A 25,976-nucleotide genomic window follows, 5' to 3' on the forward strand; every position below is an offset into this window, starting at 1 on the left:
GTAAAGTTCTCACAGCCCCCTCAGTAATGTTCTCACAGCCCCCTCAGTAATGTTCTCACATCCTCCCATCACAGTCCCCAGTAATGTCTTCACACAGCCCCCCAGTAATAGCCTCACAGCCTCCAGTAATGTTCTCACACAGCCCCCCAGTAATGTCCCCACAGCCTCCAGTAATGTCCTCACACAGCCCCCCAGTAATGCCCCACAGCCTCCAGTAATGTCCTAACACAGTCCCCCAGTAATGTCCCCACAACCTCCAGAAATGTCCTCACACAGCCCCCAAGTAATGTCCCTGCAACCTCCAGGAATGTCCCCACAGCCCCCTCAGTAATGTTCTCACAGCCCCCTCAGTAATGTTTTCACAGCTCCCTCAGTAATGTTCACACAGCCCCCCAGTAATGTCCCCACAACCTCCAGGAATGTCCCCACAGCCCCCTCAGTAATGTTCTCACAGTCTCCCAAGTTATTTCACCACAGCCCCAGCAATAGTTTGCTGGAGCAGCCCGGACAGTGGGACAAGAGTCCTTCTGAGCTGGAGACATCCAGGACAAAGGCCAAAAGATCTGGATCATGGGCCCCAGATTGTTTGACCTAGCGATGTATATAAGGAGTATATACATGACAATAGCCATGAAGACATCAGTGATGCATACAGACCTTGGGAAGACACCAACCCTGAAACATGTTTCGCCCACAACTTCACCTTGGGGGGAAAGGGTATTCTAAAACACATTCCTCATTTACATATCTCACAAACAATTCATAAATTCCTACTTAATTAATTATATGTAGGTAAAAGTTTTCTAGCCCCCCAACTCAGTCCTATAACCCGAAAAACAATGCATGGAAATCCATGAAGACATGGATGAAGACATATTTTAATCCAATATAATTGATGAAATGTCTACCATGGCAGATTATTTAAATAAAATGGAAAAGCCAAAATAAAAATGGGAGTTTTTTTTTTTAATAGAAACCTGTTTTGATGTCCAAACCAGAAGTGGAGTAAAAATAATAGGAGGAGGAGTGTTTCTATTAAATGTTCTGACCCAACTGGATCCACACCTGAGTACAAAACTGCATCAGAAAACCTCAATGTGGGAACCGAGACTAAGGCTACATACTAAGGCGTATATATACTTCCCCCATAGCCAGCAATGGGCGCACGGCGCCATACACGATCGGTGCGGTGCAGCACACCTGCGTCACCGTACCGTTTCATAGCCAAGAGAAATATAGGACATGTCCTATCTTTCCCTGGAATACGGCGCTGTGCGCCATATATCGCTATGGAGAGGCTCTCACCCCCTTCTCCCCTCCCGGGCGCCAATGTGTGCCCACCGTGCTAGCCTTACAGTGATGGTTATGTGTTTGGAGTCAGTTAGTTTTCTCACTTTAATCAGAGCTGACATTAGTACGAGCTCACAAATTAAATGTGAAAAATTAAGTAATTTTTGTGTATATCACATTGTTACGGATAGGCGTATAAAATAGCCTAGGGGGGAATAAAATGGCCTAAGGGGTATAAAATTGCATAGGCCAATTTATCCCCGGGTATAGTTTGGGCTGGGGGCACATTCTGGCCTGTTACACCGGTGAGCGTATATAAACCCCCAAAAGATTCATGACGCTATGATCTTCCAAAAGTTTGATGGCCGCCTGCTTCTACAGGAGTGTAACCAACAATGTCCCCCAACAGACTGTCGCTGGGCTGGATAAGCATTAATTATTGCTCATCTGCAATTTGTATTTTAACTAACACATGTCGCCAATATTTTAGAAAAATCTTTATTACCACAAATCGCCAGCAAATTCTGGTTTATGGTTTTCTAAAGTTCGGATCGAATTCTACTTTGGCAAATTTGATTAGTTCATGTCTAGATACAACGTAAATCGTATCATCTTTGCGAAATCTGATTCCTGGCAGCATGTTCACTAAAATGTCCATGTTAAGTTCATTCTAGTGAAATCTAGTCTTATTTTCTCAGGGTAACCTGTTTGTATTGCATATTTTACCTTGTCACACCCTGGATACATAGGGGAGGATATAACAGGTCTCAGGAAGATTTGCAGGTCAGTTGAAGATGAAGTCTCTTTTTGGATTCCTCTGCTTCCTGTTGGCTCTCGTAGGAACAGGTAACTTTTTATTCTCTTTTATGAAGGCTGCCATGTTTTACATGACTTTTACCAACAATTATGATAATAATAATTTAGAAAAAGGAGCTTCCACAGTAACAAAACAAAGAGGGCTAAAGCCCCAATCAAAGTGGATGAGAGGAAGCCCTTACCACTATTATTTGGGAGTCGTGGAATGTGGGTTCTAAAATTAAATCTTAGAAGGGGAAGAGAGACTGGAGTTAGAATAGTCGTCGTAGGAGAGAGAGAAGAGAGAGTGGACAAGGTGAGCAGAAGACCCTTTCGTTAGGTCTTTGTTGTTTGTTCTTCTTGCCCATGACTGTATCATGTGACTATGGGGGTTATCTTGGTGGTGCCATAACTGTTTAGACGAACTATTGGTTGGTCTGGCACATGGTAGGACTTTTACATGATGGGATCTCTTTAGAGTCAAGGGTCCAAAACTGGACATCTAGAATGATCCAATGGTCTAGCAACAACTTACGAATGTTACTATGTTGGGTGTTATATTATTCTCAGATCTGAGGACTTCAGTAGCTCCCAAAATTCACCACAATAAATGTTTTTGTCTTCTAGGAAATGCTCTTTCTTGCACATCTTGTCAGAGTTTAGGTGTAGCTCAACCAAACTGTACAGAATCTTTAACCGTGCAATGTGCCGCCAATGAGCAGTGTTCCACCGCCTACCGAAAAACTGTGTCAGGTAAGTCATCTTGTCATGGACAAAAGAAGTAGAGGTTTGCTGCCACAATTCAAGTCCACAAAGGTAGATGCCAAAAATGTCACCAATTTTGTAGGCAAATAATCTTCTAACAGACAATCTAAAAGTTTGACTTCGGATCTGAACTTTGGATTTTTTTAAACAACTTATTTTTTGATCTTCTATTAGTTGGCATATTTTGTGTCAGAATTTGGCTTTAAGTTGGAGCATTTTAATCAGGTGCTGGCAAACTAATGGTAATCAGCTACTCATTATACTTTCCAAGGATCTGTTTCATCTAATTAATTGATTATTTATTTTTATGTGCAAATTGTGTAATCAATATTATTACGAGTTCTACAACTTTTCCTTCATCCATTGATTTATTGATTTATTTAACCTGTTGTTATAGCAATAACATTATTATAGCATTATTATACATGAAGCACAACAATTTTGAAATTCTGATTGATCAACATTTCACAGATGCCTTCAGTCCCGTTTTTATTTGACATCAATTTGTTTTATATCTTATATTTTATGTTTTATACATTTTAGTCTCATTTCAATTGATAAACATTTCTTCCATACTTTATGACGTGACCTGTGTGCGCCTCTTCTGACAGTCTTCGATATACTCCTATACGCTGACAAACTAATAACATTGTTTCGGCCTCACCTGGAATATCCCGTCCAGTTCTGGGCTCCGGTCCATAAAAAGGAGGCCCTGGAGCTGGAGTGGTTTCAACATAGAGCCACAAAAATGATAAGGGGTATGAAGAGTCTTAGTTATGAGGAAAGATTAAAACAACTAGATTTATTTAGACTGGAAAAGAGACGACTACGAGGGGACATGATTAATTTATATAAATATATAAATGTTCCATACAACAATGTTTCCATATGGTGGAAAGTTGTTCCAGAATTAAATCAAATCAAACAACGAGGGGGCACTGTCTCCGTTTGGAGAAAACAAGGTTTAATCACCAGAGGTGACAGGGCTTCTTTACTATGAGAACTGTCAATCTGTGGAATAGCCTGCCTCAGGCGCTGGTCACAGCAGGGACAGCAGAGAGCTTCAAGAAGGGTCTAGATGCCTTTTTACACCTAAATAACATTGATGGTTATGTTATATAGAATGGTTTCCCCTAAATCCCTTCCTCATCCAATCCCTTCCCTTCCTTGGTTGAATTTGATGGTCAAGTGTCTTTTTTCAACCGTATAAACTATGATACTATAATTAGAAATTAGGCAAGTCATTAAACAATAGAGAAGAACTGGTTGTTATTGGCGGCCCAACTTTTCTTTAAAATAGTCAGAGATGGTCCCAACCAGGTCTGAGGACAGACCGCACACAATTTTAATATGTTCTGCTTCTTTCTTTCAAAGAATCATGAAGGGAGGGGGAATACATAATTTGCTATAGATTTTAAACTGAATACCTCTGCGAGGGTTTTGTTTCGAAAAATTCCTTACATTATGTACCTATATACCGTATATTCCGGCGTATAAGACGACTTTTGAAGACAGAAAAATCTTCTGTCTTGTCTGGGGTCGTCTTATACGCCGGTAATCGCGACCGCCCGCCGTGTATTCACGGCGGTGGTCGGATCGCGCTGCATGGAGAGGGCTCACGGGCTGAGCCCTCTCCATAGCCGGTAAGTCTTTGCTGCATATTGCTAGCACCGATCGCGGGTGTTTTCAAAGCGATGGATGCAGGCAAAGCTGCCGGCAGCCTCAAAAAGATAGCGGCGCATGGGCGCATACTCACCCTCCGGTGGCCCCCGATGTCTGCGCGGCTCGTCTTCAGTCTTCCGCGCCATCTTCTTTCTTCTGCTGGGCGCCGCCATGTTTTTCCCCGGGGCGGCGCCTAGTATGACGTCAGCAGCGGCGCGTCATACTAGGCGCCTGCCGGGGAAGATCAATGGCTGCGCCCAGCAGAAGAAAGAAGACGGCGCGGAACACTGAAGACGACCCGCACGGACATCGGGGGCCACCGGAGGGTGATTATATAAGTTTTTTTTTTTTTTAATGCTGGGCTGGGCTCTATACTACTGGGGGCTGTGCTGTATACTACTGGGGGCTGTGCTGTATACTACTGGGGGCAGGCTGTATACTACTGGGGGCAGGCTGTATACTACTGGGGGCAGTGCTGTATACTACTGGGGGCAGTGCTGTATACTACTGGGGGCTGTGCTGTATACCAGTCTTCCCCAACCACCGGTCCGCGGCCCAAGACCGGTCCGTGGAACCGCTGGTTCCGGGCCATGGAACATCTCTGTAAAAAAAAAAAAATCAATACTCACCTTCTGCACTCCCCTGCAGCAGTCTTCTTCCTTTAGTTAATTTCCATGTAATCACATCGTGTCTACTGACATTAGAATTTTACAGTGTTCGGCTGGGATAGGCGATATTGGAATCAGAGGGTGGGGGCAGCTAAAGGAAAGGGGACATGGGAGGAAGGTATTATGCAGGAAAGAAGACATGGGAGGGGCCACGCTGCAGGAAGGTTCACTTTGGAGGGGGCATGCTATAGCAAAGAGGACAACATAAGTGGGGGGTGCTTCTTCAAGAAAGGGACAATATAAGCTAGGTACACAGGGATTTATGGTGGGGCATGCAAACATACAGTTATGGCTATGAAACTGACACCAGACCGCATTCCCCCACCCCACCGGTCCCTGGAGAAAATGTATGTTTACAGCCGGTCCCTGGGCAAAAAAAGGTTGGGGACCACTGCTGTATACTACTGGGGGCTGTGCTGTATACTACTGGGGGAAGGCTGTATACTACTGGGGGCTGTGCTGTATACTACTGGGGGCTGTGCTGTATACTACTGGGGGCAGGCTGTATATACTACTGGGGGCTGTGCTGTATATTACTGGGGGCAGTGCTATATACTACTGGGGGGCAGGCTGTATACTACTGGGGGCAGGCTGTATACTACTGGGGGCAGTGCTGTATACTACTGGGGGCAGTGCTGTATACTACTGGGGGCTGTGCTGTATACTACTGGGGGCTGTGCTGTATACTACTGGGGGCTGTGCTGTAATGTTGTTGTTGTATGCCTTATGTTTATGAGCGACAGTTTTCCTGCTATATACCTGCATGTCATAAGAATTTACATTAATAAAGGACCATGTTAAATTCAAATTTGTTTTTTTTTTTAATTTTTACCGGTGTTTTGTATGCGTTGGAAAAGGGGCAGTCTTATACGGCGAATATATCTTAAACTCTATATTTTAAACAGGAAAGTAGGGGGGTCGTATTATACACCGTAATATACGGTAGATGCGGGATAGCTCCAGGCAAGCTGCCACGAATTTCACCTTATATGAACTTAAAAAAAAAAAAAGGTTAAAATGTTGCTTAGGTTTTTTTTTTTTTTTTTTTTCAATGACAAGGAAGGGCTGATTGCAGCTTTGAGCACAAGAAATGTATCCAAAAATAGTTGTCTGGTCTGGGGTAATGTTCTCTTTTAATATTTGTGTCATTAATAACATTATCCACAAGACAATGGATACAATATAATCACATGGTGGTCCCACCCCATAATCAGTACCACACATCCGCCGCTGACCTACACCATGTCACCAGGATTAGGGGTTCAGTCCATCCTGTAAGCCACATAGGGGGTCATTTACTAAGGGCCTGATTCGCGTTTTCCCGACGTGTTACCCGAATATTTCCGATTTGCGCCGATTCTCCCTGTATTGCCCCAGGTTTTTGGCGCACGCGATCGGATTGTGGTGCATCGCCGCCGGCATGCACGCGACGGAAATCGGGGGCGTGGTCGAACGAAAACCCGACGGATTCGGAAAAACCGCCGCATTTTTTAAAAAAAAAGTTTTGCGGGACTCGTGCACTCCGCCGGACCTCGGGGAACTTCAGTGCAGCAGCGACATCTGGTGGATGGCGGAGGAACTGCCTTAGTGAATCGCCGAAAGATCCGAATCCACCGCAGAGAACGCGCCGCTGGATCGCGAATGGGCCGGGTAAGTAAATCTTCCCCATAGAGGACAATTTCATTCTCCCCCGATCATAAATGAATCCCAATATTAACACCGCCATGTGCCCGGGGCTTTATGGATATTACAGCCCCTACAAGTATGCAATGACTTGCTACATATGATATTAAAATCAGGTTTTTGGGGAATAGAGGATGTGTCCCCTTTGTCTGCTTTCAATCCGGGGTTTCCAGACCTTTGGAGGACTCCAAGGTCCTGAAATGGTTCTTGTGTAAATTTGTATTGAAAGCAGGTGGAGGAGGATTTCATGGGTGAAGGTCCCTTCTAAGTATAAAATTTGGTGGGTGGTTCAGCTGGCCATAGGCCCCCCAGAAGCTTTAGGCCCCGGACTACTGTTCAAACCACCCATATTATAATTTGCCTTTGTGCCAAGTTCCTTCTTAACAAATGTGCAAATATTGTTAAATATTGGTCTGTAGTTGACAAACCGCATTAGATGTCTCACAGCGCCATTGCACAGAACAGTCAGAATCAGAGGCAGCGCATGAGTTTCCAGCACGGACCCTCGTCTGTAAGGAGATATATAGGTTACAAACACATTGGGGCACATTTACTAAGGGTCTGAATAGCACTCACTACAGCGAGACGGAGGTTGTGAACTCCGGCGGACTTCAGCGCAGCAACGACACCTAGTGGACATCGGGCTCACGACCATAGTGAATCCCATCAGAACCCGAATCAGCGTCGGAGAACGCGCCGCGGGATCGCGAATGGACCGGGTAAGTAAATCTGCCCTTCTATATTATATTCCGATTCAAAAATATTCATGGTGCCATGAGAGAAAATCTGGATCGATTCTTAATCGTAGTCTCATTTTGATTAAGAATCGTTCCAGATTTGAAACGTTCCAGTTTCTTATATATTTTTTATTTAAATTTATTTATTTAAATTTTAATTTTTTATAATAAAAGGCGTTTTTAACCTATAAATGTCGTAAAGGACTTGGCAACATGCTGGAAACTCATGTGCTGCCATAGTTACCCACATACCCCAACACACAGGTCACATGTCCCTATGACATCACAGCTTTATACCAATGGGATGGGAGATAAGCAGATCCACTTCTATAATATCCCAGCCTGGAAAAGAATGACTGGGAGGTAGTAAACTTGAACACAAATTTCCCAATAAGGCACTTTAAAACAGACCCGTAATATTAAACAGAGTTATAAACTCTACCAAACATCCCCACAAGAATAAAAGGCAATGAGGCTTCCTGTTGGGTGTAAAAAAGGTCACAGCTATTTATTTTAACATTTTAACAAAACTCCAAAACTTAAACGGCAATGTTATGATGTTCATTCTTGGTGCCAAAACCGCAGCTGCCCGAAGCGGTTTGCTCGGCCGGATTCCCGGCCAACACTGCGTCTTCCGGGCAAATCTCGTTCCATATCTCAAATCTCCACCAATCTCTTCCTTTTCACCGCCACCAGGAGCTCCGTGTAACCCTACACGGAGCTCCGACCGCCACCCAACAGGAAAAGCGCCTGCTCAATGCCGCCCTGCAGGCCCGACAAAAATATGTCAAGCCCAATGTCCGTCAGATGGACCCCATCATCCAGCATCAAAGCTGAATTATCCCCTTCCAGCTCTCTGTGTCTAACCACCACCCCAAACTTTGACCTCACAAAGCGGGCCATCCGGGCATTTATAGTCCGCCTAGCACGGTCAATAGCCCCAACATCCCTCGCACCCTGCCAAGCCACCCTAGGGACCAACTTAGACCACACTATAACAACCTCCGCAAAGAACGCAGACAACTTGTCCACATCCGATCGCATAACCGTGAGCAGCTCTGCGACACTAAGGGAACCAAGGTCATTACCGCCAGCATGTATCACCAGCACTACCGGGGAAGTACAAACACGACTGATGTCCACCACCTCAGTCAGGACCTGGGACCATAACAAACCCCTTATGCCGCGCCAGAATACATCCACACCATGGAAACCCAGGGTCCTCCCACCCGGCCGACTCTCCGCCCTTTGGGACGCCCAATAGACATATGAATGCCCCAGTATCCACACAGGGCGCGAACACAGCGCAGAAGAACCTGTAACAGAAAACAAAGAAAATTATTGGCAAAACACTTACGGAAGAAGATCAGGACGGACGTAGCGTGCAAAACAACCAGAGCGCCAGCGCCCAATACGCATAACATCAGAATCAGGTAAACCCGCCCTGGCCGCTTCAGTGGCGGTGCCAATCCTAAATGAATGAGTACCGTACTCAGACGGGACAAGTTCCAAAGTTGACAAACATGTACGAAAAACAGACAAAAATTGAAAACGGGTAAGAGGTGAACCATCAGCGTGCACCAAAAAACGATCCCCTTGGGGAGAAAGGGATAAGAAACTACGGGACAACATAAAAGGGCAAAACGAACCAGGTACCGCGCACAAACGAATCCATGAACCCCTCCCGTAATTGTCCGTCTTGGACCTGCGGACCTTAATCCGCAAAACATTTGGGCCAAAAACTACGTCCTGCCTAAGCAAACCCCCAAATGAAGAAGCGGACGCCGGCAATAATTCCCGATACGGAAAGCCCCAAAAAATGCGAGACTAAAAGCCAAGGAAAACAGCAAGGCCTCGTGCTCAGATGAACAAACCGTCCCGCAGGCTGACACCAGAGACCTTAAAAGCGAGAAGGAGACCGGGCGCCGGGACTCCGTAGACACCGCCTCCCTTTTCCAACCTTTAAGGATCTGTCTAATGAGAAAACCTTTTGTAATATCCGGCCAACCCTGCAACTGAAAATGGAATGCCAAGCCAGAAAGGCATTTTTGCGCAACCGCCCCGGAAGTTCTGCGGGAGCGGAGAGAGGATAAAAAGGCTAAAGTTACTTCAACCCTGTCCGACGAGCTAGAAAAAACGGGCCTGTCCCCGGCAAAGGCCAACCACGACTCCCACGCCTTACCATATTGACGCCAAGTCGAAGGAGCAAGAGAGGACTGGACCAGCGACATCAATTGAGGATCAGGTCCCAAAGGATCGATGGGCATTCGGGAACGGGAAAGAGCATCAGCAACAATGTTAACACAACCAGGAACGTGTTGGGCCCTAAAAACAATGTTAAACTCCAGGCACCGAAGGACCAGATGACGTAAAAGTGACAACACAGGGAGAGATGAGGACGTCAATCTATTGAAACAAAAAACAACCGCAAGGTTGTCGGTATGAAAACAAATCTTACACACACACACAGCATATACACATATATACATACACACACACAGCATATACACATATATACATACACATACACACACACAGCATATACACATATATACATACACACACACACAGCATATACACATATATACATACACACACGCAGCATATACACATATATACATACACACACACAGCATATACACATATATACATACACACACAGCATATACACATATATATAGATACACACACACAGCATATACACATATATACATACACACACACAGCATATACACATATATACATACACACACAGCATATACACATATATACATACACACACAGCATATACACATATATACATACACACAGCATATACACTTATATACATACACACACACAGCATATACACATATATACATACACACACAGCATATACACATATATACATACACACACAGCATATACACATATATACATACACACACACTGCATATACACATATATACATACACACACAGCATATACACATATATACATACACACACACAGCATATACACATATATACATACACACACAGCATATACACATATATACATACACACACACACAGCATATACACATATATACATACACATAGCATATACACATATATACATACACACAGCATATACACATATATACATACACACACGCACAGCATATACACATATATACATACACACACACTGCATATACACATATATACATACACACACAGCATATACACATATATACATACACACACAGCATATACACATATATACATACACACAGCATATACACATATATACATACACACACACGCACAGCATATACACATATATACATACACACACACACACAGCATATACACATATATACATACACACACACACACAGCATATACACATATATACATACACACACAGCATATACACATATATACATACACACAGCATATACACATATATACATACACACACAGCATATACACATATATACATACACACACAGCATATACACTTATATACATACACACACACAGCATATACACATATATACATACACACACACAGCATATACACATATATACATACACACACACAGCATATACACATATATACATACACACACACACACAGCATATACACATATATACATACACACACAGCATATACACATATATACATACACACACACAGCATATACACATATATACATACACACACACAGCATATACACATATATACATATACACACACAGCATATACACATATATACATACACACACAGCATATACACATAAATACATACACACACACAGCATATACACATATATACATACACACACACAGCATATACACATTGTGAGACACTGAAGGGGTTAACTGTGGATGGGCGGTATGTTTCCCCTAGGTTTTGCTATTATGCAAGGCCTTAGTGCTGAGGTTGTGTTGTCCAGCACCTTGGACACAGGTGATGGGAGCAGCCTAATGAGTCTGCATAAAGTGGCTGAGCAGAGCTCAGAGTGTGGTCTCTCTCTGAAAGGAGGCTGGAGAGCACGCAGCCCTGACCTCTGTGCCTGGAGCAGCCAAGTGATTTTGTATAGTGGTGAGTTAGTGAACACCTCTATAGTTAGCACCCTGACGGGTAGGATTTTTGTTTATTTAATGCCTGAATGTGAAGGCTGTTTTATTTTTTCTGTTGCAATAAACACAGGCGAGACCTGTTTTGGACTAAACCTTGGTGTCACTGTCTTGAACTGCATCACAGCACCCCACTACCACGGTCTCTACTGGGCCAAATCCCCACATATGGTGGAGGATGCGGGCAGTTCAAAAGACACACACCTGAAAGGCTCGCTACATCCTGCAACGTTGCATGGCCTGGGTGAAAACAGCAGGCAAATTGCAGGATAAAGCCAAGATGGAGGACTTTATTAAAGCCATGCTCCAGCAACAGGAGGAGAGGTCCCGCCAGCAGCAGGAAGAGTCCCGGGCTGATCGGCAGCTGCAGCAAGCCATGCTCCAGCAACAGCGGGAAGAGTCCCGAGCCATGTTCCAGCTGATGATGGAAAAGTTTTCTGGCGTTATGGCAGCACCGCAAGCTACAACTTCTGAGGGGTCCCATACTGGTGTGCAAGGGTACCCGGTTGTCCAGCATTCCGCACGGGCTGCAGTGCAGAAGGCTTTACAAAAGATGACGGCGACCGACGACGTGGAGGCGTATCTCACTGTGTTCGAGCGAGTAGCTGAGCGAGAGGAGTTACCAGCCGAGCAGTGGGCAGATGTCCTGGCACCATTCCTGACAGGCGAGTCGCAGAAGGCTTACTACGACCTGAGTGAAACGGAGGCCCGTGAGTACCCCCAGCTAAAGGCGGAGATTCTGGCTCATCTTGGGGTCACCGTTCAAGTTCGTTCCAGCCGGGTCCACCAGTGGGCTTACTCAGAAAAACTACCCCCACGCTCCCAAATGCATGACCTGATCCATCTTGTCCGGAAGTGGCTACAACCAGAGGACTGCACCCCAGCACAGATGGTGGAGAGAGTGGTTCTCGACAAATTCACCCGTTCTCTGCCCTCTCGGCTCCAGCGGTGGGTTGGACAGGCCGGTCCCACAAAAGCTGAGGAACTCGTGTCCCTTGTAGAGAGGTATCGGGCTACGGAGGACCTTCTACTTACCTCTCCCACACGAAGCAGTGCCAGTGACAGGGTCACCAAACCATCTGGTAAGACTGCTACTGCGGAAAAGGGGAGACATGTCAGGTTGGGAGGGGGTTCATTGGGGGGCGTGGATTCCCAGAAACCCAGTGAGGCTCGTGACAGAGGTCATAGCCGTATCCAGTGCTGGCAATGCCATGAAATGGGCCATATTGCTGCCAACTGTCCACTGTCAGTGGAGCCAATGGACTGCAACCAGACCCGGCGAGTGTCACTGTTTGCCCGGGCGGTTTTGGCGGCCGAGTCAGTCACGGATGCAGAACCCCAAGTGTGCATGGTCACAATCGGTGGTCACACAGTGGAAGCCTTGCTAGACTCAGGGAGTCTGGTCACCCTGGTGCGGGGAACTTTGGTTGATCCTGGACTATACAGTGGGCGGAGAGTGGGAGTGTTGTGTATACATGGGGACACTCGCGAATATCCCACTGCTGTCATCAAGCTACATACCCCTTGTGGTACTATTGCCCATGAAGTGGGGGTGGTGGGGACCCTGTTTCATGAGGCTATTATCGGCAGAGACTTACCGGTCTTTTGGGACCTCTGGAGACGAAGACCCACCTCAGGTGCTGTTGCAGATAATGGACATCAGGTATGTCCGGCCTTGGCCCCTGAACCCTTTGAGGCCGATGTACCCACACCAGCAGTAGGGGTGACCCCATATGACGAATTCTCTCCCCTAGAGGTCCTAGCTGGTGAGGTAGAGGGCCACGAGGAGGTGGCCGACATGCCGGACCTTGAGGTTTCCCGTGAGAATTTTGGAGCTGCACAGCTACAGGACCCTACCTTATTTAAAGCACGGGAGAATGTTAAGGTGATAAATGGGGTACTCCAAATACCAGGGGCTGACAAAATATACCCCCGAATGGTGATTGTTGGGGAACTGTTGTACAGGGTCGACCAGATACGGGGTGAGGAGGTTGAGCAACTTGTAGTACCCCAATCTCACCGTAGGCTGGTGCTAGAGTTGGCACACAAACATGTGCTGGGAGGGCACTTAGGTGCTGAGAAGACCCGAGAGAGGATCCTGCAGAGATTTTTCTGGCCCGGGGTGTGGGAGGAGGTAAACCGGTATTGTAGCTCCTGCCCTGAGTGTCAACTTACTGCCCCGGTGTCCCACTTCAGGAGTCCTTTGGTCCCGCTACCAATCATAGAGGTGCCATTTGAATGGATTGCCATGGATCTGGTTGGCCCCATAGTCAAATCCTCAAGGGGGCACCAATACATCCTGGTTATCCTGGACTACGCTACGCGGTATCCCGAGGCGATTCCATTAAGGAACACCTCCTCCAAAAATATTGCTAGGGAGCTGTTCCAGGTATTCTCACGCACAGGCCTCCCCAAGGAAATCTTGACTGACCAGGGTACCCAATTCATGTCTAGGGTAATGAAGGAGATGTGTAAGTTACTGCAGGTTAAACAGCTCCGCACCTCTGTGTATCATCCTCAGACAGATGGCCTGGTCGAGAGGTTTAACAAGACCTTGAAGGGGATGCTAAAGAGGGTGGTCAGCAAAGATGGGAAGGACTGGGATTGTTTGTTGCCCTATTTGATGTTTGCCATACGTGAAGTTCCCCAGTCCTCCACAGGTTTCTCACCCTTTGAGCTGTTATATGGCCGTTCCCCACGTGGGCTTTTGGATGTAGCCAAGGAGACCTGGGAACAGGAGAGGACCCCCCACCGTAGTGTGATAGAACACGTCTCCCTTATGCAGGACCGCATAGCGGCGGTAATGCCCCTTGTAAAGGAGCACATGACAAGGGCACAAGAGGCCCAGTCTAGGGTCTACAATAGGTCAGCCAGACTCAGGACCTTTAACCCAGGCGACAGAGTGCTAGTTCTGGTGCCCACCGTTGAGTGCAAGTTTTTGGCAAAATGGCAAGGACCATATGAGGTCATGGAGAATGTGGGGGAGGTAACCTACAAGGTATCTCAGCCGGGGAGGAGGAAACCCGAACAGATATACCACGTGAACCTCCTAAAGCCATGGAGGGAAAGAGAGTCCCTGATGGCCGTGGGAGTAGAAAAAGCGTCTGTCCCCAAGAAGGTGACACCGGAGGTAGGTGTACCCGATGCCAAGGTGCCTGAAGTACGTATCTCGGAGTCCCTCTCCAGGGCCCAGATTCAGGAAGCGAAGGAGTTTGTGCTCCGAAACGTCGATGTGTTCTCTAAGTTACCGGGACGTACTTCAGTCATCAAGCATGACATCATAACCGAACCCCACATCCGGGTACACCAAAAACCCTACCGGGTCCCTGAAGCGCGCCGGCTAGCCATATCCGAAGAAGTCAGGCAGATGTTAGACCTGGGGGTTATCGAGGAGTCTAAAAGTGACTGGTCGAGTCCTATTGTGTTGATTCCCAAACCTGATGGTTCCCTACTAGAGATGAGCGAACATGCTCGTCCGAGCTTGATGCTCGGTCGAGCATTAGGGTACTCGAAACTGCTCGTTGCTCGGACGAATACTTCGCCCGCTCGAGAAAATGGCAGCTCCCGCCGTTTTGCTTTTTGGCGGCCAGAAACAGAGCCAATCACAAGCCAGGAGACTCTGCACTCCACCCAGCATGACGTGGTACCCTTACACGTCGATAGCAGTGGTTGGCTGGCCAGATCAGGTGACCCTGGGATAGACTAGCCGCTGCCCATCTGTGTCTGGATGCCGCTAGGGAGAGAGCTGCTGCTGGTCAGGGAAAGCGTTAGGGTGTTCTATTAGCTTACTGTTAGGCAGGAGTGATTCTCAAAGAACCCAACAGCCCTTCTTAGGGCTACAATAACGTTCTACTTTTTTTATTTTAATTTGCATCTAGTACCATTTTGTGAGGAATTAGCAGGGGGACTTGCTACCGTTGTGTTTAGCTCTTAGTGGCACACATATCCATAGCAAAGACCGAAGTTGGAAAATTTAGTAGGGGTTGGATTTCAATTAGGCACTAACTCAGTGTCATCTCATCTGGCATAGTAGTGTGCTTTGATACTTGGCTAGAAAATAGCCATAGGAGAATACAAAGAGCTTACTTACGCCTACAGTAGCGTTCTATATATTTGATTTCTGGTTGATCTGCTGGTGGCTGTACTTTCTGCAGTGCATGTACTAGCCAATTCTGAGCAATTTGTAGTGAGACTTGCGACCGCTGTGTTCTGCGCTTAGTGACGCACATATCCATAGCAAAGACCGAAGTGGGAAAATTTAGTAGGGGTTGGATTTCAATTAGGCACTAACTCAGTGTCATCTCATCTGGCATAGTAGTGTGCTTTGATACTTGGCTAGAAAATAGCCATAGGAGAATACAAAGAGCTTACTTACGCCTACAGTAGCGTTCTATATATTTGATTTCTGGTTGATCTGCTGGTGGCTGTACTTTCTGCAGTGCATGTACTAGCCAATTCTGAGCAATTTGTAGTGAGACTTGCGACCGCTGTGTTCTGCGCTTAGTGACGCACATATCCATAGCAAAGACCGAAGTGGGAAAATTTAGTAGGGGTTGGATTTCAATTAGGCACTAACTCAGTGTCATCTCATCTGGCATAGTAGTGTGCTTTGATACTTGGCTAGAAAATAGCCATAGGAGAATACAAAGAGCTTACTTACGCCTACAGTAGCGTTCTATATATTTGATTTCTGGTTGATCTGCTGGTGGCTGTACTTTCTGCAGTGCATGTACTAGCCAATTCTGAGCAATTTGTAGTGAGACTTGCGACCGCTGTGTTCTGCGCTTAGTGACGCACATATCCATAGCAAAGACCGAAGTGGGAAAATTTAGTAGGGGTTGGATTTCAATTAGGCACTAACTCAGTGTCATCTCATCTGGCATAGTAGTGTGCTTTGATACTTGGCTAGAAAATAGCCATAGGAGAATACAAAGAGCTTACTTACGCCTACAGTAGCGTTCTATATATTTGATTTCTGGTTGATCTGCTGGTGGCTGTACTTTCTGCAGTGCATGTACTAGCCAATTCTGAGCAATTTGTAGTGAGACTTGCGACCGCTGTGTTCTGCGCTTAGTGACGCACATATCCATAGCAAAGACCGAAGTGGGAAAATTTAGTAGGGGTTGGATTTCAATTAGGCACTAACTCAGTGTCATCTCATCTGGCATAGTAGTGTGCTTTGATACTTGGCTAGAAAATAGCCATAGGAGAATACAAAGAGCTTACTTACGCCTACAGTAGCGTTCTATATATTTGATTTCTGGTTGATCTGCTGGTGGCTGTACTTTCTGCAGTGCATGTACTAGCCAATTCTGAGCAATTTGTAGTGAGACTTGCGACTGCTGTGTTCTGCGCTTAGTGACGCACATATCCATAGCAAAGACCGAAGTGGGAAAATTTAGTAGGGGTTGGATTTCAATTAGGCACTAACTCAGTGTCATCTCATCTGGCATAGTAGTGTGCTTTGATACTTGGCTAGAAAATAGCCATAGCAATAGGATAGCATTGTTTGGTTTTAAAAACTCAAAAAAAAAAAAAAAACACAAAAAAAACAAAAAACACAAAAATAAACAAAAAACACAAAAAAAAACCAAAAAAAGTAAAAAAAAAAAAAAAGTTATAACTCTCATTTTAAAAATGTTTAACCCGAGGGCTAGGGGTAGAGGACGAGGGCGGGGACGTGGGCGTCCAACTACTGCAGGGGTCAGAGGCCGTGGTCCTGGGCGGGGTGAGACACCACCTGCTGATGAGGGAGCAGGGGAACGCCGCAGAGCTACACTCCCTAGGTTCATGTCTGAAGTTACTGGGACTCGTGGTAGAGCACTGTTGAGGCCAGAACAGTGCGAACAGGTGATGTCGTGGATTGCTGACAATGCTTCGAGCAATTTGTCCACCACCAGTCAGTCTTCCACGCAGTCCACCCATGTCACCGAAATCGCCACTCCTCCAGCTCCTGCACCTCAGCCTCCTCCCCCCCAGTCTGCCCCCTCCCAGGAAAATTTGCCATTTGAACCGGCATACTCTGAGGAACTGTTTTCTGGACCCTTCCCACAGTCACAAACCACTTGTCCGGTTGCTGATGAGCAATTTTCCGATGCCCAGGTTTTCCACCAGTCACAGTCTGTGGGTGATGATGACCTTCTTGACGTAGTGGAAGTGTGTAAAGAGGTGTCCGACGATGAGGAGACACGGTTGTCAGACAGTGGGGAAGTTGTTGTCAGGGCAGGAAGTCCGAGGGGGGAGCAGACTGAGGGCTCGGAGGATGATGAGGTGACAGACCCAAGATGGGTTGAGAGGCCGGGTGAACACAGTGCTTCTGAGACGGAGGAGAGTCCTCGACCAGAACAGGTTGGAAGAGGCAGTGGTGGGGCCAGACGGAGAGGCAGGGCCAGAGCTGGTGCATCAGCGCCAAATGTGTCAACTAGTGAAGCTCCCGTGGCGAGGGCTCTTGCGGCGAGGGCTAGATCTTCAGAAGTCTGGAGGTTCTTTAAGGAAACACCGGATGACCGACGGACTGTGGTGTGCAACATTTGCCAAACCAGGCTCAGCAGGGGTTCCACCACTACTAGCTTAACTACCACCAGTATGCGCAGGCATATGAATGCTAAACACCCCACTCAGTGGCAACAAGCCCGTTCACCTCCGGCCGTGCACACCACTGCTCCTTCCCCTGTGTCAGCTGCTAGTCAGCCCCCTGCCCAGGACCCTGCCACAAAAACCCCATCGTCGCCTCCACGATCCTCCACAGCATCCACCAGCGTTCAGCTCTCCATACCCCAGACGCTGGAGCGGAAACGCAAATATAGTGCAACCCACCCACACGCCCAAGCCCTTAATGTGCACATCTCCAGATTGCTTAGCCTGGAGATGCTGCCCTATAGGCTAGTAGAGACCGAGGCCTTTCGCAACCTCATGGCGGCGGCCGCCCCTCGGTATTCGGTCCCCAGCCGCCACTACTTTTCCCGATGTGCCGTCCCAGCCCTGCACCAGCACGTGTCAGACAACATCATCCGTGCCCTGACCAACGCCGTTTCTGACAAGGTCCACCTGACCACGGACACGTGGACGAGTGCTGCCGGGCAGGGCCACTATATATCGCTGACGGCACATTGGGTTAACTTGGTGGAGGCTGGGACCGAGTCTGACCCTGGGGCTGCTCATATACTGCCGACGCCGAGGATTGCGGGGCCTACCTCGGTCCAGGTGTTTCAGGCCTACTATGCCTCCTCCTCCTCCCACCCCTCCTCCACCTCCTCCTCTGAACTACCATCCGTGGGCACGGCGCCATCAGTCGGTAGCTCTAGGCACAGCAGCAGTGCCGTCGCTAAGCGACAGCAGGCGGTGCTCAAACTGCTGAGCCTAGGCGACAAAAGGCACACCGCCCAAGAGCTATTACAGGGCATCACGGCGCAGACTGATCTGTGGCTGGCACCGCTGAACCTCAAGCCGGGAATGGTTGTGTGTGACAACGGCCGTAACCTGGTGGCGGCTCTGCAACTCGGCAGACTGACACATGTGCCATGCCTGGCCCATGTGTTAAATCTGATAGTTCAGCGTTTCCTCAAGACATACCCCAATCTGTCTGATTTGCTCACGAAGGTGCGCCGCATCTGTGCGCATTTCAGGAAGTCCAGCCCAGATGCTGCCACTCTCAGGGCAGCGCAGCGCCGCCTCCAACTGCCCGCTCACCGACTGTTGTGCGACGTGCCCACGAGGTGGAATTCAACACTGACCATGTTATCCAGAGTTTACCAGCAGCGCAGAGCGATTGTAGACTGCCAGATGTCAACTTCCACCAGAACTGGTAGTCAGGTCAGTCAGCTTCCTCAAGTCTACAATGAGGAGTGGACGTGGATGTCTGATATCTGTCAGGTGCTGAGTAACTTTGAGGAGTCAACACAGATGGTCAGTGGCGATGCCGCCATCATCAGCCTCACCATCCCGCTGCTTGGCCTGTTGAAAAACTCTCTGGTCAGCATGAAGTCGGAAGCTTTGCGCTCATCACAAGAGACAGGGGAAGAATATTCCCTTGTTGATAGCCAAAGCACCCTCAGGTCTGTTTCTCAGCGCATATCGGAGGAGGTGGAGGTGGAGGAGGATGAGGAGGAAGAGGAGGAGAATGTTGGCGAGACACAAGAGGGGACCATTGTTGAGTCCTTCACTGTTCAGCGTGTATGGGCAGAAGAAGAGGAGTTGGAGGAGTTGGAGGAGGAGGAAATGGACAGTCAGGCCAGTGAGGGGAGTGAATTCTTACGCGTTGGTACTCTGGCGCATATGGCAGATTTCATGCTAGGCTGCCTATCCCGTGACCCTCGCGTTCAAAGAATTTATTCCAGCACCGATTACTGGGTGTTCACTCTCCTGGACCCACGGTACAAGCAAAATCTTTCCACTCTCATCCCTGCAGAGGAAAGGAGTGTGAGAATGCATGAATACCAGCAGGCCCTGGTTCACAAGCTGAAACAGTATTTCCCTTCTGACAGCGCTAGCGGCAGAGTGCGTAGTTCTGCGGGACAAGTAGCGAGGGAGAGTAGGCGAGCAGGCAGCTTGTCCAGCACTGGCAAGGGTACGCTTTACAAGGCTTTTGCCAGCTTTATGTCACCCCAGCAAGACACTGTCACCTGTCCCCAGTCTCGGCAGAGTAGGGCTGATCTTTACAGAAAGATGGTGAGGGAGTACGTAGCTGACCATACCATCGTCCTAAATGATCACACAGCTCCCTACAACTACTGGGTTTCAAAGCTGGACATGTGGCACGAACTGGCGCTGTACGCCTTGGAGGTTCTTGCCTGCCCTGCCGCTAGCGTCTTGTCCGAGCGGGTTTTCAGTGCAGCTGGTGGCATCATCACCGATAAGCGTACACGCCTGTCGACTGACAGCGCTGACAGGCTGACGCTTATTAAAATGAATAAAGGCTGGATTTCTCAGAATTTCCAATCTCCACCAGGTGAAGGAAGCTCAACCTGAATAATTGATCCACTCCTCCTCCTCCTCATTTTCCTCCTTCTCCTCCTCTTTGTACAGTAAAGCAGAGGAAAATGGCTATTTTTTGACAGGGCCCACTGGCTCTTGCTATAGTACTTCATGCATGTAATTTTTCTGGAGGGCCACCTACCCGGTCCTCTGTTTGAAACAATTTTTGTGAGTGCCACATACAGGCACTCAATCTATTCCATTTTTCTGGAGGGCCACCTACCCGGTCCTCTGTTTTAAAAAATTTTTGGGACTGCCACATACAGGCACTCAATCTATTCCATTTTACTGGAGGGCCACCTACCTGCTCCTCTGGTTTGAAAAATGTTTGGGACTGCCACATACAGGCACTCAATCTATTCCATTTTACTGGAGGGCCACCTACCTGCTCCTCTGGTTTGAAAAATGTTTGGGACTGCCACATACAGGCACTATCCAAATTAAATTGTCTCCATAGCAGCCTCCACACGTTGTCTCCATTGCTACCTCCAAAAGTCGTCCATATAGCTGCCTCCATACATCGTCCCTTTATCAAACGAGGTGTGTCAGGCAGAAATTTGGGTTGTTTTCATGGATTCCACATCAAAGTTGTTAACTTTGTCGCCACCCTGCTGTGTTATCCACAAAATATACCGGCAAACTTTTACCATTTAGGGATATTATTTCAGCGCTTCTTGCGCATCTGTTTACATTCCCCTCACCCGGCATATCCTAAACTTATAAGAACGCTACTACACTTGATCTTATACAAAAGGTTCTTAGAAGTGCTGTTTGGGGAGTAGCCTAGAGACAGGGGCTTGGATTGGCGAAAGCTCGCCTGGCAGCGGAGCGCCAGCTCCATGCGCATCATGCGCTTCTTGCGCATCTGTTTACATTCCCCTCACCCGCCATATCCCAAACTTATAAGAACGCTACTACACTTAACTTGGTGCAGGCTGGGACCGAGTCTGACCCTGGGGCTGGTCATATACTGCCGACGCAGAGAATTGCGGGGCCTACCTCGGTCCAGGTCTCAAAGGCCTACTATACCTCCTCCCACCCCTCCTCCACCTCCTCCTCCTCCGAATTACCATCCGTGGGCATGGCGCCATCAGTCGGTAGCTCTAGGCACAGCAGCAGTGCCGTCGCTAAGCGACAGCAGGCGGTGCTGAAACTGCTGAGCCTAGGCGATAAAAGGCACACCGCCCAAGAGCTATTACAGGGCATTCCACATCAAAGTTGTTAACTTTGTCGCCACCCTGCTGTGTAATCCACAAAATATACTTGCAAACTTTTACCATTTAGGGATATTATTTCAGCGCTTCTTGCGCATCTGTTTACATTCCCCTCACCCGCCATATCCTAAACTTATAAGAACGCTACTACACTTGATCTTATACAAAAGGTTCTTAGAAGTGCTGTTTGGGGAGTAGCCTAGAGACAGGGGCTTGGATTGGCGAAAGCTCGCCTGGCTGCAGAGCGCCAGCTCCATCCCAAGATCCAACTAACATAGTTGCAGCACCTTTAATCTACTACTAGTTCACTGCCTCCATAATAATAATAATAATAATCTTTATTTATATAGCGTCATCATATTCTGTAGCGCTTTACAAATCATAGGAAACAAATACAAATGTAATGTAACAGAGCACAACATTTGTATGGAACAACAGGAGTGAGGTCCCTGCTCGCCAGAGCTTACGGTTTATGAAGATGATGGGGTAACACGAGGTAAAAGAATATTTAATGGTCAAGCCATTCTTCTTAGGGAATAGAAAAAAATATAATAAATGGAATTGCTTTCGCTTGAACCACTCAGCCGTCATCTTATATACCAGGTCCAGGGTGAATGGGACTGCAGAGAAGTCTGGTGCCTGTTGGTTGCTGGATAACAGATGGGAGGACGACACAGGACGGGTTAGTAGAAGAGTTAAAACTTCATGCAGTTAATGAGTGTTATAGGCTTGCCTAAAGAAATGGGTTTTAAGAGCACGTTTGAAACTTTGGAGGTTAGGTATTAGTCTGATAGTCCGGGGCAGAGCATTCCATAGAATTGGTGCAGCTCTAGAGAAGTCTTGGAGACGCGAGTGGGAGGTCCGCACTAGGGTAGAGGTTAATCTAAGATCACTGGCGGATCTAAGAGCACGGGTTGGGCGATAGACTGAGATAAGAGAGGAGAGGTAGGGGGGTGCAGCATTATACAGAGCTTTATGGATGAGGGTTATTATTATTTTAAACTGTATTCGAAAGGAGACTGGCAGCCAGTGCAGCGACTGGCATGAACTGTAAGCATACATGGTCCCCTTATCAAACGAGCTGTGTCAGGCAGAATTTTGGGTTGTTTTCATGGCTTCTATGTTAACTTTGTCGCCACCCTGCTGTGTAATCCACAAAATATACTAGCAAACTTTTATCATGTACCGATATTATTTGAGCGCTTCTTGCTCACCTCCTTTGGTTCCTCTCTGACACCCATTGGTTTGAAGCCTGAGTCCAATTAGGGTATGTCGCCATGCCACTCTCTAGCCTGCTGCCGCTGCCTCTGCATGCCGTCCCCTATAGTGTCAGGGTCAATTATTGGATGTTTTAGATGCTATCTAGCTTCATTCTGTCACTCTGTCATGGCCATGCTGTTGCCCATAATTTTGGCATAATGGTGCGATTAGGCAGCCTCAGAGGCATCCATGCATGCTGCCCCTGCTGTTTCCTGTCCATTTCCGTGGTGTTTCCATCCTTTTCTGAGGTTCCCAGGTGTTTGGCCAAGCTTCCCTGTGCAGAGCCTTGGTCCCCTTGAAAAATGCTCGAGTCTCCCATTGACTTCAATGGGGTTCGTTATTCGAGACGAGCACTCGAGCATCGGGAAAAGTTCGTCTCGAATAACGAGTACCCGAGCATTTTAGTGTTCGCTCATCTCTATTCCCTACGGTTCTGCAATGACTTTAGGAAGTTGAACGAGGTGTCTAAATTTGATTCTTATCCCATGCCCAGGGTGGACGAGTTGATAGAACGACTTGGACAGGCTAGGTTCTTCTACACCCTTGACCTGACGAAAGGGTATTGGCAGGTACCCCTTACTGACAGGGCCAAAGAGAAGACCGCTTTTGTTACTCCTGATGGGCTATTTCAGTACGTGGTACTTCCCTTTGGGCTACATGGGGCTCCCGCCACATTCCAGAGGTTAATGGATCTCGTGCTAAAACCTCACCGGAGATATGCCTCGGCCTACCTGGATGACATCATAGTTTATAGTAACGATTGGGAGAGTCATCTGGCCAAGGTACAAGCAGTGGTAGACTCCCTGAGGGCCGCAGGGTTGACAGCGAACCCCCAAAAATGTGCACTGGGTCTGGAAGAGGCCCGTTACCTTGGGTACCGTTATGGGGCGAGGTGTCATCAAACCCCAAGTAAATAAAGTGGAGGCGATACAGCAGTGGCCACGACCTATGAGCAAGAAGCAAGTCAGGGCTTTCCTAGGCATAGTGGGCTATTATCGCCGGTTTATTCCCGATTTTGCTACCATAGCGGCACCCCTGACTGACCTGACCAAGGGTAGCAGGGCGGTGATGGTCAAGTGGAGTAAAGAGGCTAAGGGGGCGTTTCAGCGACTTAAGACGGTTTTGTGCGAGGGACCGGTACTGATCACCCCTAACTTCGCCAAGACCTTTATTGTACAGACTGACGCTTCTGACGTGGGCTTAGGGGCTGTCCTGTCCCAAGTAGTGGAGGGTGAGGAACATCCCGTGACATTCCTGAGCCGCAAGCTCACACCTCCTGAGAAGAACTATAGTATAGTTGAGAGGGAGTGCTTGGCGATAAAATGGGCTCTGGAATCCCTGAGGTACTACTTGATAGGGCGACAGTTTACACTGGTGACCGATCACTCTCCCCTCACCTGGATGAGTCAGGCCAAAGAGAGGAACGCCAGGGTCACAAGGTGGTTCCTAATGTTGCAGAATTTCAAATTTACGGTAGAACATCGAGCGGGAAAGCTGCATGGGAATGCTGATGCCCTGTCTCGTACCCACTGTCTGATGGCCAAAAGTGTTCGCCCCCACAGGGTCAAACAGAGGGGGAGGGTATGTGAGACACTGAAGGGATTAACTGTGGATGGGCGGTATGTTTCCCCTAGGTTTTGCTATTATGCAAGGCCTTAGTGCTGAGGTTGTGTTGTCCAGCACCTTGGACACAGGTGATGGGAGCAGCCTAATCAGTCTGCTGACCACCCTGTTTCAGTCGGCCGGCGTTAGGAGGAAGTGCCGGCCGGCAAAAGTACCTGTCCGCCAGTGGGTGGGAGAAGGAGAGGGAGATCGTGCCAGCTTACGAGTGGGTGAAAGTTCCGGTCGGCGGGAGTACCTGTCGATCGGCAGGTGCGAGGAACGTGCAGGCGGGCGCGTGGGAGGGAAGACGTAGACGCAGGGAGGGCAGATGAAGAGGACGTACTGGAGGGCGGGTCATGAGTTTGGGGCTGGTAGGAAAGTGCGGGCCAGCACAGGTGGGCATGTACAGCACGGGCCCCGTAGCAACCGCTACGGCTGCTACGGCTGTTGTTACGCCACTGGCACCCTCCATAGTCAGTCGAGGGTACCCTGCAGTCCAAGTTTGTCTACAATGACATCACGATAATGGGGTTGGGGTATGTGATGGTCTCTTGAGGAACATACCCTGTATGGTAACTTTCACACTGATCTGTAAACTCGCTACATAGAATCTACAATAATTGTATTTCCTTCCCTTACCACAGGTATCTTTGTCTACTATGATGTCATCAGAGGCTGCTCTCCATCAGAGAAGTGTAATAAGGTGGGAAGTCTGACGTATTCAGGTAACAAGATGACGCTGGGAATAGGATGCTGCAACTCAACCACTTGCACCCCCGATCTACCGCAATGTGAGTGACTGGTAATGTACATCGCTGTCATTATAAAGTATTTATTACTATTCTTACTGCTCATTTATTGCTCACATCATGTTTCAAGTGGAAGGACATTCTTGGTGCTGGTGGGAATGTTCAATTGGAGATGAGTAAATAATCTTGTGTCACATTGTGGAGCGAAATGCAGAAACTGTGGGCGGGGCTTGTGTGGGTAACAAGCACCACATGTTTTACTGAGCAGCATGTGCAGAATGATGAGGGATCAGGGACATGTACAGTATGATGAGAGATCGGGGACATGTGTAGTATGATGGGAGATCAGGGACATGTGCAGTATGATGAGAGATCGGAGACATGTGCAGTATGATGGGAGATCAGGGACATGTGCAGTATGATGAGAGATCGGGGACATGTGCAGTATGATGAGAGACCAGGGACATGTGC

The 25,976-nt window shown here is 47.7% G+C and overlaps 1 protein-coding gene across 2 annotated transcripts in view; it reads left to right on the forward strand.

The window, feature by feature from the left end:
- The first annotated feature begins 2,026 nt into the window (after nucleotides 1–2,026).
- LOC140065500 (phospholipase A2 inhibitor NAI-like) overlaps nucleotides 2,027–25,976 on the forward strand; it is a 36,218-nt gene continuing 12,268 nt past the window's right edge. For both annotated transcript variants that reach the window (XM_072113099.1, XM_072113097.1), the window contains exons 1-3: nucleotides 2,027–2,136; nucleotides 2,713–2,838; nucleotides 25,401–25,547. In XM_072113099.1, coding sequence (XP_071969200.1) covers nucleotides 2,085–2,136; nucleotides 2,713–2,838; nucleotides 25,401–25,547 — 325 coding nt within the window. In that variant the 5' untranslated portion in view covers nucleotides 2,027–2,084. The remainder of the gene's footprint in view (nucleotides 2,137–2,712; nucleotides 2,839–25,400; nucleotides 25,548–25,976) is intronic.

This window comes from Engystomops pustulosus, chromosome 6 (assembly GCF_040894005.1).
Source record: "Engystomops pustulosus chromosome 6, aEngPut4.maternal, whole genome shotgun sequence".
In the NCBI taxonomy this organism is placed as follows: domain Eukaryota; kingdom Metazoa; phylum Chordata; class Amphibia; order Anura; family Leptodactylidae; genus Engystomops; species Engystomops pustulosus.